This window comes from Aulostomus chinensis, chromosome 3 (genome assembly GCF_037954235.1).
Source record: "Aulostomus chinensis isolate RoL2024-O1b breed Wild chromosome 3, RoL_Achi_v1.0, whole genome shotgun sequence".
Classification (NCBI taxonomy): Eukaryota; Metazoa; Chordata; class Actinopteri; order Syngnathiformes; family Aulostomidae; genus Aulostomus; species Aulostomus chinensis.
In genome coordinates this window covers 3,068,792-3,085,908 of record NC_141322.1, presented here as the reverse complement: position 1 = coordinate 3,085,908, position 17,117 = coordinate 3,068,792, and the positions used below count along the sequence as shown (strand labels likewise).

Sequence of the window (17,117 nt, the reverse complement as noted above, 5' to 3'; positions counted from 1 at the left end):
GACTTTAGTGGCGTTTTTGTTTTTGATTAGTGAATGTTGAGACATACCGAACGATTGTGCCGAATTTCAGCGAATTTCATGCATGTTCAGGGGGTCAAATTAGATTATGCGCGTTATGCGCATTATGCGCATATAGCGCGCACTCATTGAGAGCAAGAACAGTATAATACCAGGTTTTGAATGGGTGTGTATGTGAAAACTGGCTCCGGGCCGTCTGGCCCAGTTGCCTCATGGGTGCTGGGGGGGCCTGGGACACTGTTTAGTGTGTGTTTTTAGTGTTTTTACTGCTGCTAATGTGTTGCTCTGCCGAGCAAACATAATAGGGTCTTCGCCAGAAGTACCTTCTGGCTCAGGCCCTAATTAAAGCTGCAAGCAGCGTTGTTAGGGCCTGAGCCCCCGCCTAACCGCGGCCGGATCGCCGGCCCGAATCCAACGGTGTAATCGGCAAATCCCTAGGCCTTGTAGTTTAGGAGATACGAGCCTCAGTTCGCTGCACAGTGCGAGTGCAGAGCTGAGAGCCGGCCCTTTAAGAGCCCCTCCCTTCTCTGCTCGCTCTCTGCCATCTCTGTCAGAGTGGAGAGCAGAGGAGGATTTGGCAGTTTAACTGTGAAACACAGTCATAACTCAGCATATGTGGGTCAAAAGTTGAATGTTACCAGATGTTTTTATAGTTTTTTTGTCAGGAATTCAATAATATGGTTTTTGAAGGTGTGGGTCTTTTAATTTAGAAGCTAGAAGTGTTTGTCTGATAGTATGTACCATGAGAGCAGAGATGCTCCCTTTCTGTTTCCATGACAACAGTAAACAAATGTCTACCATCTGTATTAGACTGAAGGGCAGAGGAGGATTCTGCCAGTTTTACTGTTAAAAACAGTCATTAACTCTCCATATGTTGGCCAATAGTAATATTTTAGACCATCTTTTTCAGTTGTGACTCCAAGTGCTGAGCTGACAGCATTGATCCGTCTGCCTGTCATCTTCTGTCCTACCTTTGTCTAAGTTTGATGTGCTTCTCCTAGTGAAGGTGTTGAATGACATCATCAATCCCAGGGTGATGGAGAAGTGCTCCTCCATCCATGTTGGTATCAAAGTGGTGAGAGTTGAAGTTGAGGAGGTAGAAGCTCCAGTTGGACCCAAAGTGTGACTGCAGATGTGACAGCTTCATATTGACCCTTGTGTTCATCATTGTCTGTGCTACCTGTTGGCTGTCACTTTACTGTGGTTCTTCCAGTTCAGTTGCTGAATATCATCAAGCATGAATGTGGCAAAATACAGCATTGAAAACAGGACATTTGACTGGATTAGAAAGTTCAACATTCATTGTCCATGTACAGTTATTGTGACAATAAAAGACAGACATCAGCTGTGGTGAACATGGGAATTTATTTACTGATTAATTTGAACAAAAGGTCAATTAGAGACAGTCACTGCATGTGTAACAAAATGGAAATTATAAATCTGAAGTCAAATAAAAATGCATTTAGAACATACAGTGAACATAATTAATGAAAGTAATTTACAACTTAAATGAAATTTCTCCCCGTTGGGGTTCAATGAACAAACTATTTACAAGTTTAGTGAAAGAAACCCAACATTCCCACATGAGCAAGCACTTGGCGACGGTGGTGAGGAAAAACTCCCTTTTACAGGAAGAAACCTCAGGCAGAACCAGGCTCAAAGTGGGCGGCCACCTGCCTGGACCGGTTGGGGTTGAGAGGGAGAGGGAGAGAGATGGGGCTGGGGTGGAGAGGGGAGATAGACTTGGGGGTGAGGGGCGGGGGCAGTAGGAGAAGAGGAGAGAGATACAGAGAGAGAGAGACAAAGAGGGAGGGGGCTGAGAGGAGAGACAACAGGCAAAAATACATACAGAATACATTGATAAAACATTCATAAGAGACCAACAGCAATAATGTGACAGACAGTGACTCACAACAACTATAAATGACCAACAACAACTATAAATAACAACTACAACAACGTGCTGTGACCCATGATTGTCACACAGCACCAGTGGAACCATGATTCGTGGAGCTAACCTACCAACTCATAGTCACTACAAAACTGCAGTAAGTGCAGTGCGTGACAGTGGAATAAGTTAATAATAAATACATGAATAAATACCTTAAAAACCGTGCATGTCAAGACATGCACAGAATAAATAGCCAAAGTTAAAAAGGTTAAAAAAGTTAAAAAGTTAAAAAGGGCACAGAGAGGTGGAGTGGGACTTTCTATTGTAACAAATGCCAACAGTCATGCCAGGCTTCCTATCAACAACAGGTCCGAGTCAACTTGTCCTACCAGCACACACAGAGCCAACTGAGCTGACATGAGGCTAGTATTTGACCTGGGACAGCCATGTAGCTTTGACACTCAGTCATCCTGGTGGTCAGAATCGCCCTGGAAATCCTCAAAGTCATCCAAGCTAAACAAACTGGCGAGGTCATCTAACTCCCCCTGATCATCTGAAACAGAAAACCTACACAGGATCCCTTCGTGATCGCTGAAGTAGGCTGGCCAGACTGCACATTCCACGTCGTACTGTGACGTTTTAACGTAAACGTGGTCAATTAGCGTCCCCTTTTCTGTGGTCTCTTGTGTCACGTGTTGGGTGAACCCTTTTTCTTCCATAAATTTACAAATTGATGACCCTTTCAAAATGTTCTCGTTAAAGTCTCCCATGACTACAACAGTGTTACTTGTTGGAGTTAACCAGTCAAGTAACCTCCCCACATTGCCTTTGAACAGCAAATTTGGATACGCTGGTGGACGGTAAATGACGGCCAGGGAAATGCTTAATTTTTTGTGCAGGCACACCAAGCACTCCAGATTGAAATCGGGTACCTGCAGAATGTCGACGTCCGAATGTGCTAAACTATACAGGCCGACGCCACCGCGTTCTAACTGCTGGAATTTGGAGAATGTGGGGTCAGCGGCGCTGTAACACAGAGACCGAGGACGACTGTGGAAATCGTAGCCAGAAATTTGCACACAGTCCAATGAGGACTGTGCAGTGAGCCATGTTTCTGTGACAGCAATGCAGTTAAGCTGCAAATGCTGCGTGCAGGACACCAAGTCTAGCAGGTGGCGACTTAAACTTTGTACGTTCATCAAATACACCGCGAACTGTGTATTTGATGAAGGCTGCTCAATCAAAAATGGAGGCATGCTAGCCATGGCCTCCTTAATGGTGTCCTTGCAGTAAATGGCTTTCTCTTCAAAGTCCTTGATGATCAGTCCCGACAAGGCCCTAACACGACTGAGAGCTACATACGCCTGCCCAGGTGCAAATACCTTCTTTAAAGACACAACAGCCTGGTCTACAGTCAACCCCTGTACTTTGTGGACTGTACAAGCCCACGCTAGCCTGAGGGGAAACTGCACCCGCACACAACCGCGCTTCCTGGTCTTCTCCCTGTCTGGTTCAATAGCAGTAGAATGCCTGTATTCTACTGCTGCGTGTGGACGCTCTGTCCTCCTCTGTCTGCCAATGTTTTCGTCATCGAACTTGACGTAAATTCTCAGAGGAAATGTGGGGTCGGGGCCAAATTCAATGTAGGTGACAGTGCCACACGCGCCATTGACCAGACCGTCCTGGACGTCGACGTTACGACAGAGCATGACTCTGGCGTTTTTGGCCAAACACAATTTAGATTCCAAACACGTGCCCTGCCCCTTGCTAATGATTCCAGGTTCCAATTTGCCGGTTTTGCGGTTCGGCGTAAAGTCTTTAGCGTCAATTTCAACATAATCTGGGCACGTGCGGAACAACTGGTTCAAATTAAATTCTTCCACTTGCACATTTGTGGTGAAAATATGCAAGGCCGAGCTATCTTCCCCTGTCTCTCGCGATTTCAAAATTTGGACGTCGCCGTCTAACATGGGGGTTTTCTTGGAACGCACCCGAAGCCTGTTCAACATCTCAGCAAAGGAGCTGTCCTTCTGTCTGACGACAGTGGTCAGCTCCACCACGCTAAAGTGGCACCACAGGTCCACACCAACCTGACCAGCGTACAGCGGCTTCCCTTTAACGGGAGGCAACTGGTAGAAGTCACCGACGGCTATGACGCTAACATTACCAAATGGGGAAAAGTCACCGGTCTGTTTTAGCTGCCTCAACCTGCCGTGAACGTATGCCAACAGATTGTGATCAACCATGCTAATCTCATCAATGATGACAATTTGGAGGTCTCTAAATGTGGCCCTTAGAGAGTTCAGTTTGTCTTCTCCCAAGGGTGTGTAGGGCAAGCTGGAGTGTGTGCCAATACTCAGCGAGTGATGAATTGTTGCTGCATTTAAAGTGTATGCAGCTATGCCCGTGGAGGCCATTAACAGAACCGAAATGCTATCTGGTTGATGACAAAGTGTTGCCAGCAGTCTCCCGGCCTCGTACTGAATGGCCCTAATTAAGTGACTTTTCCCCGTCCCTGCACCGCCTGTCAAAAACACATGCAGAGGCTCTGGGTTCTTACCCATGGCCTTCTGCAGACACCACTGTCTAACTTTGTTGAAGACAGCCATTTGCGTCTCGTTCAGAGACCTAACTAAGGCCAAGCCGTCACTTCTGGGCAAAATGCTCCTGTTCCTCTCCAAAAACACATCTGTTTTTGGTTTGGCAGCCGCCAAATCGGGAACATTTTGTAAGGCGTCGGCCAAATGCTCATCAGCATTTTCGCCTTGCCTTTGCTCTTTCATTTCCTCTAAACACTCGATGCGTTCCGCTTCCAGCTCAGGACAGAGCTCCCCCCAAACATCCTCATCCACCTGACCTTGCTGAGCAATCTCCTCAGCGTGATCCAACTCAGGACAATCGACCTCAAACCTGGCCCTGTTCTCATCGACGACGCTTTGAACCGACTTCATCGAACCGTCCCTGAACCTAACCTCTCCATCCTTATAGAACTGACTGAACAGATGAAAACCCTCAGGTTTCAGATCTGCGTCAATTCTGTAATGGAGATACATCTGAAGCAGACTCTGATAGTGTGCTTCCTCTTGCTTTTCTAAATCAAACCGCATGTAGCGCACAACAGCGAACTGAGACCGCGTTCTCCTCGAGATGAAGCCAAGTCCATTCTTCAGTTGAATCATGTTCTTGGACTTTTCATTCTTGCTGAGAAGACGATACTCAGACGCAAACGTAGCCATACACATGTCTTCAAACACCTGGTCATCTGGCCTGCTCCTATACCTATCTACGATATTCGGCATCCACATATCCTCTGACCTCATGTCACCACAAGCGGCTTTCTGCCTCAACACACTGAGGGGTAAACTCATCCTAACGACATTTGCCCCCGTTGGCACAAAAACGACCTTTCTGGAACACTCCCTCAGATGCATGTTCGTTAGCCTGTACACCGACTCCTGGGCACAAACGTCCCTGTTGTGCAAATACACACTTCCCAATTTTTTCAAAGCCTCTCTAGCAGAGAGATTTGATTGTTTGGATGCTTCTTTTTGTGCGTTGGCCAATAAAAGCCCAATTTCTCTCTCGGCTTTGGTTATATACGAAATGATATAAATAATTACTGCATAGGCATCGGTGACAAAGCTAATGTCCATGTTAGCATTCCAGCACTTCAACAATTTCTTATTGTACTGGTTCACCCAGACATCCTTTACCCCTCTCTTATAGACTATCCTAGTCTTTGTGTGCAGGCGCTTATAAGCCAGCTCAAAAATGTCCTGATTAATGCCCAGAGTCTGGAACAAGTGTTCTACGCTAGCGTAGGCCACTTCTCCTGCGTCCGCTTTTTTAACAGCCTTCTTCACGGCTTTCAAAATGGCGTGTGCTGTTTCCTTATTAATGGGATTCGTGTCTTGAAAACAATTACAGACCGGCACGCTTGTTGACTGAGGATTCTCTCTGGCCTTCGGATCACAGGTACAGGTTTTAATTTCCGTTTTACAAACAAAAGTCCGGGCCGAAACAACTTTTGGGAAATGGAAGCGACACGTTCCGTGTTTCAGACAGGATTTTGTGTGTCGCCTTGAGTGGGCTTGTACCGATGCCACGATAGCCGATAACGTGTCATCGTCAGGGTTTAAGTCGCAGGTGACATATTGGTCAATAAATGCCACCACCTCCTCATCTGTGTTCTTATCAATTTGGGGAGCCCCCTCAATCCAAAACAGACAGTGGACATGAGGGGAGCCGCGCTGCTGAAATTCTACCCTATAAAAGTAATCTGTGATTTTGCCAATCGGTTGTGAAGGAGACTTGAGAACCTCGTTCAAGAAGCAATGCCACCTGTAATCAAACATCCTCGCGGCTGTCACGGGGTTCCTGCGCAACAGCTCGCACCTGTCTGCCCACTCCAAATCCTCTACCGTCTGCGTTCTGCCCTCCTGCTTCAGGATACTGGTCAGAAGATTCTGCCAGCGCAGATCAGCAGACGAAAACGAACAGAACCACGTCGGAATCCCCAACTGACGGACGCATGCTAACAGGTCCTTCTGAACCGACTGCCAAAAGGCAGGAGTTCCTCGAATGGGCTTCAGAAATCTGAAGCCCTCGTCGACCTGCAACATCTGCTTCAAAGTGTCCTCGTTCATCAGCATCGCTGCGCTAACCTTCTGGGACTTGTGACCTGCCCTACCCTTACGCCCTGCCACGGAAACTTTCGAGGACACTTGCTCAGTCTCAGACATGTACTGACTGAAGAAAATGTACTCAACGTTGCCGGAATAGCGGCCATCCGCATGCATAATCCGGTTGTTGAAGTACCGCGTCAGAGTCAACGCTTGCGAGCGCCCGTCGTGAAATGTTTTCCTACCCAGAGGAAACAAGACGGGGAAACACTTGGCCTCGTTCGTGTGGTCAGAAAGCAGCCTAACTGGACTATTCCCTTCTGCAGGCGCCACGTTGATTATGTCCTCGAAATACTGGTCTAATGCTTCCTGACCAATATCAACAGGCATAAGACAAGTGTCCTGAAACATGCAGTGCTGCTGTCTGTCATGCAACAGTTCATCTTGAATTATTTCTGTTGAATCATCTATCACGTCGTCTTGACCACCTGACGGAGCTGTCACCGCACCCTCTGAAACGACCTGCTTCACCTCATCAGACTTGGCCTCATCTACGACAGCTCCGTCCTCACCGTCAGACTGAACCTCCTCAGTCTCGCCATCGTCCTGGCGACAAAAGTCATTGACCCAATCCTCATTGAAGTCAATGTCCTTGTAGAAAGGATTATTCCTTTTTAAAAAGTGCAGCGCCTGTCTTACTCGTGTACTATCGACAAACTGATATCGATAATGTCCCTTGTAGGTCAACTTGCGTTTAAGTTTGACCTGCATCATGGACCCTTCCACGCTAGTCCTAGGCAACACATTGGTTGTCTGCACGACATTAGCCGGAACGCATGTTACCGGCCCATGTACTCCGTTCTGCCCCCCTTTGGGCAATGCCAACAATTTCATGAACGGAATATGCAGCGCAATCAAGTGTTGCTCCAAGCTATTCAAGCATCCCAGTTCCGGCGGAATGGGATCAGGTGTCAGGTTGTTGACCCAACACTCAGCTGGAATCTGCCCTTTGGAAATTTTACTGTGACACGTATGGCAGATCCAAAGTTCCCCTCTACAAGCTGCCAACCCACAAGGCACAACACAATCACTACCACACCTATGCAAATACGTGTCACTAATGCATCGGTTTGCAACGGCAACTCTAGCAGAATTTCCAGCGTACATTTCATAGCTACAACCTAGCACCTGAGTTCTGAACAACAACCGATGACAGACACAACAAATGAACTCAGGGCCGTCTCTAACCTTATCCAAAAACCGTTCCATGACAAAGTTGAAGTCTTGACACCTTTCAGCTGCACTTTTCCTACTTAACTTAACGTTAGCAAGAACTTGCTGTTTAAATTTTGAGCTTTCATGATACTTTCTTTTCCCAGCTTCCTTATTTTTGGCTCTGACTTGTATTCTATGTTTGATATTTGTTTGATATTTGATGCGTTTTGTGTGTTTAAGTTTATGTCTAAGCAGAATGTGTTTTCTATATTTATCTACACTTGCAGCTCTAAGTTTCTGTCTATGTTGGATATTGTCTCTATATTTTGTGACACTCCTGTCCTTAACCTGTTGTCTATGCCGAATATTTTCCCTGTATTTCTTCAAGCTCCTGGCTCTAACTTTCTCTCTATGCTGTAAGTTATCTTTATACTTCAATACACTTCTGGATTTAATGTTTTCTCTATGGTGGATATTGTGTTTATATTTAGCCACACTTTTGGTTTTAACACTCTCTCTGTGCTGCATGTTTAGTTTATACTTGATCATACTGTGTACTTTACTTTTGTCCTTTACTTTCTGTCTGTGTTCAGTGTTCTGCTGGTATTTTGTTAGACTCCTCACTTTACTTTTTGCTATTACATGCTGTTTATATGCTAATATTGTATGATATTTAATCCAAGTCTGTAATTTTTTCCTTTCCCTATACAGAATATTTTCTGAATACATTTGTCTGTAAGACAACCTATGTTGCTTCCGAATCAACATATTCAGTTTTTCCTGTTTCCTTTTCTTGTGCATTACATATTTAGATGTCGGAGAAGTAGTGCTAATTTTCACCTCACTATCATGTAACACAACCTTATCAGTGTCAAGACCTTTGTCTGAAACAACAATTGGAAAGTTACATTGTATGGATCCTATGCCAACAACATCCTGCATTCTAGTCCTCAAGGTGTAAGTTGTAATATCACTAACTTTACAATAGCCATAGCAGGTGTGTTGTCCAGGTATGGACACACAGACCACATTCTCAAAATGCCTATCCAGGATGTTTTGTACATAAATGCACTCTGGGTAAAAAAGGTCACCGGCACAGCTATATTTAATCCAACGTCCATCCACAAACGTACAAACACCAACTCCTAACAAATCTGCCGTGACCTGTATCTCCACCTCTGTGGCCCAACTATTAACATATTTCATCCTGGATTGCTGGAGGTACTGTGACACAGACGAATACTGTCTTCTCAAAAGAGAGACATATTTCTGAGCATTTCTCTCCAGCTCTTTACAAACAGCTGATCTAATCTTGCTATGGTGCTTCTGTGAGCCACTCACTGCCTGAGAGATGGCCCTGAAGAAGCAGTTCCCATCAGCAACGATCCTCTCATTCTTACATGGAGGACCGATCAATCCAACTTCTGTGGAGAGTTGAGGATTGAACTTGTCAAAGGCAATGTTTAATTTTTGACATAAAACCTGACAGTTACGTACACCGAGAGGACAAAACAGTAGCGCGTCATTTGTGACAGCGCTAATAATTTCTACATCTGTGCTAAGCATACAGTCTTCAAGCGTCTTCAATTTCTTTGACACATGGGTGTCAGGAGAAATTTTGCGCTTTGTGCCATGAGTACAGTGTGGTTTTTCCTGAAACGCAGTGCTGACATTACAAGATGAAGTCTGCTCAGCAATGTTAGACACTGCCAGACTTGTAGGTACAGTAAGAAGACCTTCGGCGATGTTGGAGTCATCATGTACGGTTGTGTCAACAAAGGTAGACTGTCTTGCTTGAATGGCCTCATTCATAAACCTCTCTCCAGATGCAACTGGACTCACACCCGGACACACAACAACACCACAGAGCTCAAACAGTTTCTGGTTTGCACTGAGACTCTCAGCCAAACAGCAGATGTAGTGGTGCAGGTCATCAACACAACAAAAATGCAGAACCACACTGGTACCACGGCAATGTGACAAGCCACTATAATTACGTGAGTGACTGTCAACCACAGCAAACTGTCCATCCTGATGGATGATGGAAGTGGTGTTGCCACACAGTGTCATAAGACATGTGCTGTACTCACTGAAGATCCTGGCCAGACCATCACGCAGACTGATAAAGACACCAAAGTCCACCAGCTCCCCTTCAGTCACACCAACTTCCCCCAACAGTACATCCCCAAAATGGAAACTGCATATCTGTCCATCAACTTCCAAGTGCTTTGGCAGATCAGGAACAGACAGCAGGTTTGAGGGATGTGTAAAAGAGCCACTGTCACGCAGGAAGGTGTATAACTGATCTCCTTCAATTAAGACGCGATCTACATCACACCTTTTCCAGGAGAACACACTGCTGAAAGTGTGTTTGGCTAAGCTGACCAAAGCAATAGCCATACACTGCAGTCCTCCATACTTAAACTGCTCATGTCCCTGGTGAAATGAGCCCTTGACTACCTTAACTACCTTAATACCTCTACTATTAGGAGCCACCATTGCCACATCATTGCCATTGGAATCTGCATTAGCTGCTTTAACATCACGCAGAGAAAACATCAAAAAGTCAGACTTAGCTTTGCCGGGCGTGTGCGTAGTCTGCGTCGGCTCCTGGACAGTCGATTCCGTCAGCAAGGCCGGGCAAGCTGCGGCAACCTCCATCCTCGGACCCTCTGGCACCACAGCAGCAGACAGTGGCACCGCAGACTCCTCCACGCACGCCTTGGCTGCCGCCTCCACCTGATAAAAGATGAGAAGAGAATGTTAAATGTAAATGAAGTAGGAGAGGAAATGTTGGTGATTTGAATGAGCCACAAGAAGTAAACTGTATGTAATTAAAGCAAGGCCAACCTGCTGCACTGCTGGACGGGGCTTGGAGGCGGACACGGTCAGACGGGCAGGTGGTGTTGCCAGCACCTAAATAAATAAAAGGAGAGTAAGTCCAAAAGAAGTGGATTTATATGTTTAAGTCAAAATGCAGGTATAAGTTATATTGCAGTTATTGGAACAAAAGAGCGAAACACCAACCTGTCGCTTTCCTCCTTTGGGCTTTGAGGCAACACGTTGGCACTGGCGCTTCCCGTGCCGAGGGGAAGGCTGAAGGAAGAAGAGATTTTTTTTTTTTTTTTTTTTTACAACATCTGATATGCATGTAGGCTTTAAACAGTAGATGTAATGAGTGGTAAAGTTACCTGGCCAGCTGGTGGAGCAGCAGTGCAGCCAGAGCCAGAAGAAGGTGAAACCTTCTCCATGGCATCCAGCATGTCACTGCTGAACCACACCGGGTTGGACGGGATGGGAGACTGTCGGGCCGGAGGTGTACCAGTCTTTCAAACAGAAAGCAAAGAGGGGAAGAAGCACAAATATTAGTTGTTGTTCATAACAAGAAGATTTAAGAAATGTGCATTTGGATAATGTAGTAGTGAAATACATTACCGCGCATGCCCGTCCAACGACGGTCCACTCCCGGGGGTCACGATGACGAGGCACAGGAACGTGTCCCGTCACGATCACCCTGGGAGACACCCTCACACGTGGCGATGTGCGGGGTGACACGGTGGGCTGTGGTGGAGGGGGGGCGAGCTGATGGACCGCGGCGTTCCACAGCAGGTCCACCACAACCGGCATGCCATCGGAGTCGCTGAGGTGAACCTGAAAGACAGCAAAAATGAGTAGACTTTATTGGCGTAGGGTCACGTAGCATGGGAGAAGAGGGAAGGTAAAGCATGTGACATATGAAATGAACAACATTGTGCTGTACTTACACCGTCGTGGCACCACAGCTCCAACCGATGGACTGGGAGGTGCTCCGCCATAGACACGTATGGGATACCTGAGAGGTGTGGAAATCACATGTATTATAATGTTGAAATGTGTATTCATTAGAACAGTTAAGTGTTAAATGTGTAGGAGAAGGAGACGTGAAAAAGTGTGACATACCCATGCGCGCTGTGACACGGCGGTATTCCTGACGCAGCAAGTCCTGCAGGGCCGGATCGATGGTCAAGCGTGGAGGGAAATCCATCACAAAGACCTATAGGGGAGAAATAAAACAAATGCACTGTATGACTGTAAATAATGAGGTATGTTGAAATGTGGCTGTGTAGAAGGACAGACAAAACAGTATATGACAAACAGAAGCTCACCTTCGGCCAGAGGCTGCTGACTGTGGTCAGGAGAGCACGGAAGTCCAACGCTGCCTCACCAACAGTCCTGCTGGCTGTGAGGTTGTTGCTGGGGGCACCCACACACACCAAGTCCGGGGTCCAGGGGAGGGCGGCATGCATGACCTCGGTCCTGAGGTCAGAGGCGGCTCCACCTGGAACAGAGAGGAAGCCGAAAGAGAGAGAACCCTGCGGCATACTTACGAACCCGTCGACGATGGCGCGCAGGTGGGAGTCTCCCAGGACGAAAACCATCTGTCACAGAAGCACATGTTTAGAACACACAGCAAGCATGACATGAATGCAATGATGAAGAATGAGAAAGATAGGTACCTTCTGGCCGGGGGACTGTGCAGGAGTGACTAACTTCACGGAGTGGTTGGTGTAGAGTGAAGTTTGCCATCTCCGCACGCGATGGCGGTGTCCGGTACCGCGCCCTGTTAGGATGGAGACGTACAAGAATGTGAGGCCATGGCTGACATGTTTTTTTGTGGCAAGTGTTTAAGTGGGAGCGGCAAGGTATTTCAAGAATAGGTAAGACATACGAGCAACAAACTCGGGGATAGGTGGCCCAGGGATCCAAGGCTGCCTCTCCGCCATCCTCCGCTTGGTCGCCTGGGCACGCCGGTGGGCCTTCGCACGGGGCATCTATGAAAGAGAATGTATATTGATTGATTGTTCACAATGAAAGGAAGAGACTATATTATGGTACTTGTACTCACAAACGGGAGAGATGTTCACTTCTTAAGTGAGGTAATTAAAAAGAAGTGCAACTTACCTTGGCAGTAGGAGATGGGCGATATGTAAAAGTAGTGTGTGTGTGTGTGTGTGTGTGTGTGTGTGTGTGTGAACGAATGTAGAGTTGTAAAAGTATGCAAAAGTTATGCGTTTGAGTAAATGAAGTGAGTACGTAAGTATGTGTTGAGTTTGCAGATGAGAGTAGTCTGGAAGAGTAGTTGTTGATATACGAGATGTAGCAGACCAGCAAGTCACAAGCAGGTAATCTGTAAGGTAGACATGAAGGTGTTAAAAAGTATTGTTTTATATACACACATATAGACACAAGATACAGATAAACACACACCTATAAACATACACACACACCTAAAAACATAATACATATAAAGCTGTTATTCATGTGAAATAATAGCATTAATTAACGTGTGTGATAATTATTGGCAGTGATTGACAGTGTGAAACGATATAACTATGTATAATATGCTTCACAGTTATATAATAGAGAGGAAATCATTAAACAACTCAAATTCATCTAAAGTATAATATAAAAAATGGTTAAATGGATACAGAAACATACGAAGCCATTAGTCATGTGAAATAATTAAATAAAAGGGAGTAGGTAGCAGTTTGTGGTGGTGAGATGCGAAATGGCGCTGATTTGGTGCAGCCACGTGAAATGAAAATGGCAGAGGCGAGGGGCCTAATCGCAGCTAGGTGAAATGGCGGAGCAAGCGGCCTTGTCGCGAGATGCGAAATGGCGGAGCAAGCGGCCTTGTCGCGAGATGCGAAATGGCGGAGCTAGCGGCCTTGTCGCGAGATGCGAAATGGCGGAGCTAGCGGCCTTGTCGCGAGATGCGAAATGGCGGAGCTAGCGGCCTTGTTGCGAGATGCGAAATGGCGGAGCTAGCGGCCTTGTTGCGAGATGCGAAATGGCGGAGCTAGCAGCCTTGTTGCGAGATGCGAAATGGCGGAGCTAGCGGCCTTGTTGCGAGATGCGAAATGGTGGAGCTAGCGGCCTCCTCTCGACACGAAATGGCGGAGCTAGCGGCCTCCTTGCGAAACTGCGGAGCTAGCGGCCTCGTAGCCAGATGCGAAATGGCGGAGCTAGCGGCCTTGTTGCGAGATGCGAAATGGCGGAGCTAGCGGCCTCCTCTCGACACGAAATGGCGGAGCTAGCGGCCTCCTTGCGAAACTGCGGAGCTAGCGGCCTCGTAGCCAGATGCGAAATGGCGGAGCTAGCGGCCTTGTTGCGAGATCCGAAATGGCGGAGCTAGCGGCCTTGTTGCGAGATGCGAAATGGTGGAGCTAGCGGCCTCCTCTCGACACGAAATGGCGGAGCTAGCGGCCTCCTTGCGAAACTGCGGAGCTAGCGGCCTCGTAGCCAGATGCGAAATGGCGGAGCTAGCGGCCTCGTTGCGAAACGGCGGAGCTAGCGGGCTCGTGTGGAGAGGCGAAATGGCGGACTCGAAGAGGTAGCGGCTTAGTGGTGGTGAGTTTAAACGGCAGACGTCCGAAGCTAGTAACTTTGTGGTAGTAAGGTAAATCGGCAGAGGTGTGAAGGTAGCGGTGTAGAAGAGGCGAAATAGACCCGAGGACCGAGCAAGTTTGTCAAGGTGAGGCGGAATGGCTGAGGTGCGGATGTAGCGGCGTTTACTGAGTACATGGTAGTAGGGTAAATACGGTGTCACGTAACAGAATGAAGCAAAAATGAGTATTTGAAACAGGGCCATAAGTAACAAGAAGTCATGCAACAGAGACAGCAGAACTCACCTCAGGTCGGACGAGCAGGAGAAAATGGCGACCGCAGCAGTCGGCTTTTATGAGCTTGTATGAGGAGACGTCACGGAGTACAGAGTGGCACAGCAAGGGATTGGTAGAGAGGTGGCATGACGACACGTCATGAAGTGCATTGCAGCACAGCAACTGATTGGTAGAGAGCTGTCAGATCTGACCATTGAGGAGAGAGCTGCGACTTCACAGAGCCTTGTTGCTAGGGTGTGAGAGCCCCTCCCTTCTCTGCTCTCTCTGCCATCTGTGTCAGAGTGGAGAGCAGAGGAGGATTTGACAGTTTTACTGTGAAACACAGTCATAACTGAGCATATGTGGGTCAAAAGTGGAATGTAAAGACATCAGTGCGTAGAGTTTTTTCTCAGGAATTCAATGGTGTGTTTTCTGAAGGTGTGAGTGTTTTAGTTCAGAAGCTACAAGTGCTTGTTTGAGAGTATGTACATGAGGGCAGAGAAGCTCCAATTGTGGTTTCCATGACTACAGTAAACAAATCTCAGCCATCTGTGCCTGAGTGGAGAGCAGCTAAAAAATGCACATTTTTAGTGTGTGAAAAGCAAATATCTCTACATTTGTTGCTTGGAAGTGGAATATAATTCCATATTTTTGTAGAGATTTTTCTGAGGAATCCATTGTGTGTTTTGTGAAGCTGTGTGAGTTTCAGTGTAGACGTGACAAGTGTTTGTTCGAGAATATGTACCATGAGAGGACACGGCCAGCCCATTGACTTCCATTGTAAGCGTGAAATGTGTCTCCCCGACTTTGACGGCTTATAAAATCCAAACCGAGCGCGTAGTATATTATTCTTACTGAACTTTTAATCAGCACAGTTGGGAGAGTAATGTGTGAAAGTTTGGAAGCGATGCCATTTACGGTTTAGGAGGAGATAGATTTTGTTCGGGGAGGAGCAAAAGTCCTCATTTTGACAGTTTTGTCCAATTTGTGGACATTCTGTTGTAGATAGGTGAGAGGTCAGAGCGTATGAATTTTTCGTCTCTATGAGACGAGTGCAACGGTGATGGTCCCGTGTGTGTGGGACATTCGTGCAAGCAGTTATAGCTCTCCAAAGTTTTTGCGAGTTTTTTGGCTCCCTAGGTGGCGCTATTGAGTTTTTGCGAATTTTTTTTTTTAAATATAAAATTTTTCGCCGGACCGGACGTGTGTGCAAAATTTCAGCAAATTCCATGCATGTTCAGGGGGTCAAATTAAGCGTTAAAGAGGCGGCGGAAGAAAGAAAGAATAATAATAATAATAGCCAAAAAAACTTTGCAATTTCAGATAAAATTTTTGCCACCATTGGTTTCAATGGGAGACCTCACCCCCCTGTCCCCCCCCGGACCCCCCTGTGATGTTTTTAGAGGCCTGTGATGCTCCTAAGTGTGTGTTTTTACTGCTTTTAGCGCTGACTTCGTGTCTCTCTGACTTCGAAACATAATAGGGTCTTCGCCCAGAAGTACCTTCTGGCTCAGGCCCTAATTAAAGCTGCAAGCAGCGTTGTTAGGGCCTGAGCCCCCGCGCGGCCTACGGCCGCGTCCTTGACACCGGCCCGAATCCAACGGTGTAATCGGCAAATCCCTAGGCCTTGTAGTTTAGGAGATACGAGCCTCAGTGCGCTGCACAGTGTGAGTGCAGAGCTGAGAGCCGGCCCTTTAAGAGCCCCTCCCTTCTCTGCTCGCTCTCTGCCATCTCTGTCAGAGTGGAGAGCAGAGCTGAGAGCAGAGCTGCCAGCTGGCCCTTTAAGAACCCCTCCCCCGCTGCACTGTGTCTGATCTGTGCTGGAGTGGAGAGAGTGGAGGATTCAGAGAAATGTAGTGTGTAAAAGCTGAATAACTCGGCCTACGTTGGTCAAAAGTCACACAAAATACCATATTTTTGTAGGGATTTTTGTCAGGAATACAGTGGTGTGTTTTTAAAAGCTGTGGAATGTATGGTGTAGATGTGAGAAGCATTTGTTTGAGAGTATGTACCCTGAGAGGACACGCTCTCCCCATAGACTTCCATTGTAAGGCGAAAAGTGTCTCCCCCACTTTGACGGCTCATAAAATCCAAACCGAGCGCGTAGTATATTAACCTTGAACAACTTTTAATCAGCACAGTTGGGAGAGTAATGTGTGAAAGTTTGGAAGCCCTGGCATTTACGGTTTAGGAGGAGATAGATTTTGTTCGGGGTGCAAAATTGTCCAAAATTAGACATTTGTGTCCAAATTGTGGACATCCTGTTACAGTTAGGTCAGGGGTGTGAGTGCATGATTTATCCGTCTTGATGAGACGAGTTCAATGGTGTTTGTCCCATGTCTGTAGGACATTCCTACAGTCTGTGGCGTGGTTTTTTGTGTATGTAGGTGGCGCTATTGAGTAGAGTGCCTCTTTTTTTTTTAATTATCGAATTTTTCGCCGCACCCGATGTGCTTACCAAATTTGGTGAGTTTTCATGCATGTTTAGGGGGTCAAATTAACTTTTGAAGTGGCGAGTGTGACTTCGAAACATAATAGGGTCTTCGCCAGGGACTGGCTCAGGCCCTAATTAAAGCTGCAAGCAGCGTTGTTAGGGCCTGAGCCCCCGCGCGGCCTACGGCCGCGTCCTTGACACCGGCCCGAATCCAACGGTGTAATCGGCAAATCCCTAGGCCTTGTAGTTTAGGAGATACGAGCCTCAGTGCGCTGCACAGTGTGACTACAGAGCTG

At 46.9% G+C, this 17,117-nt stretch overlaps 1 protein-coding gene across 1 annotated transcript; it reads right to left on the bottom strand.

The window, feature by feature from the left end:
* Window positions 1-1,371: 1,371 nt before the first annotated feature.
* Window positions 1,372-12,909, bottom strand: LOC147267385 (uncharacterized). Its single transcript, XM_086200920.1, has 11 exons — window positions 12,455-12,909; window positions 12,243-12,346; window positions 11,892-12,164; window positions 11,686-11,779; window positions 11,511-11,578; window positions 11,182-11,397; window positions 10,938-11,072; window positions 10,774-10,842; window positions 10,597-10,662; window positions 9,623-10,485; window positions 1,372-7,939 (listed from the first exon to the last, which is right to left on the bottom strand). Exons 1-11 carry the CDS (start codon window positions 12,555-12,557, stop codon window positions 2,371-2,373), a joined length of 7,560 nt encoding a protein of 2,519 aa, XP_086057046.1. The 5' UTR covers window positions 12,558-12,909; the 3' UTR covers window positions 1,372-2,370.
* Between the last annotated feature and the right edge of the window lie 4,208 nt (window positions 12,910-17,117).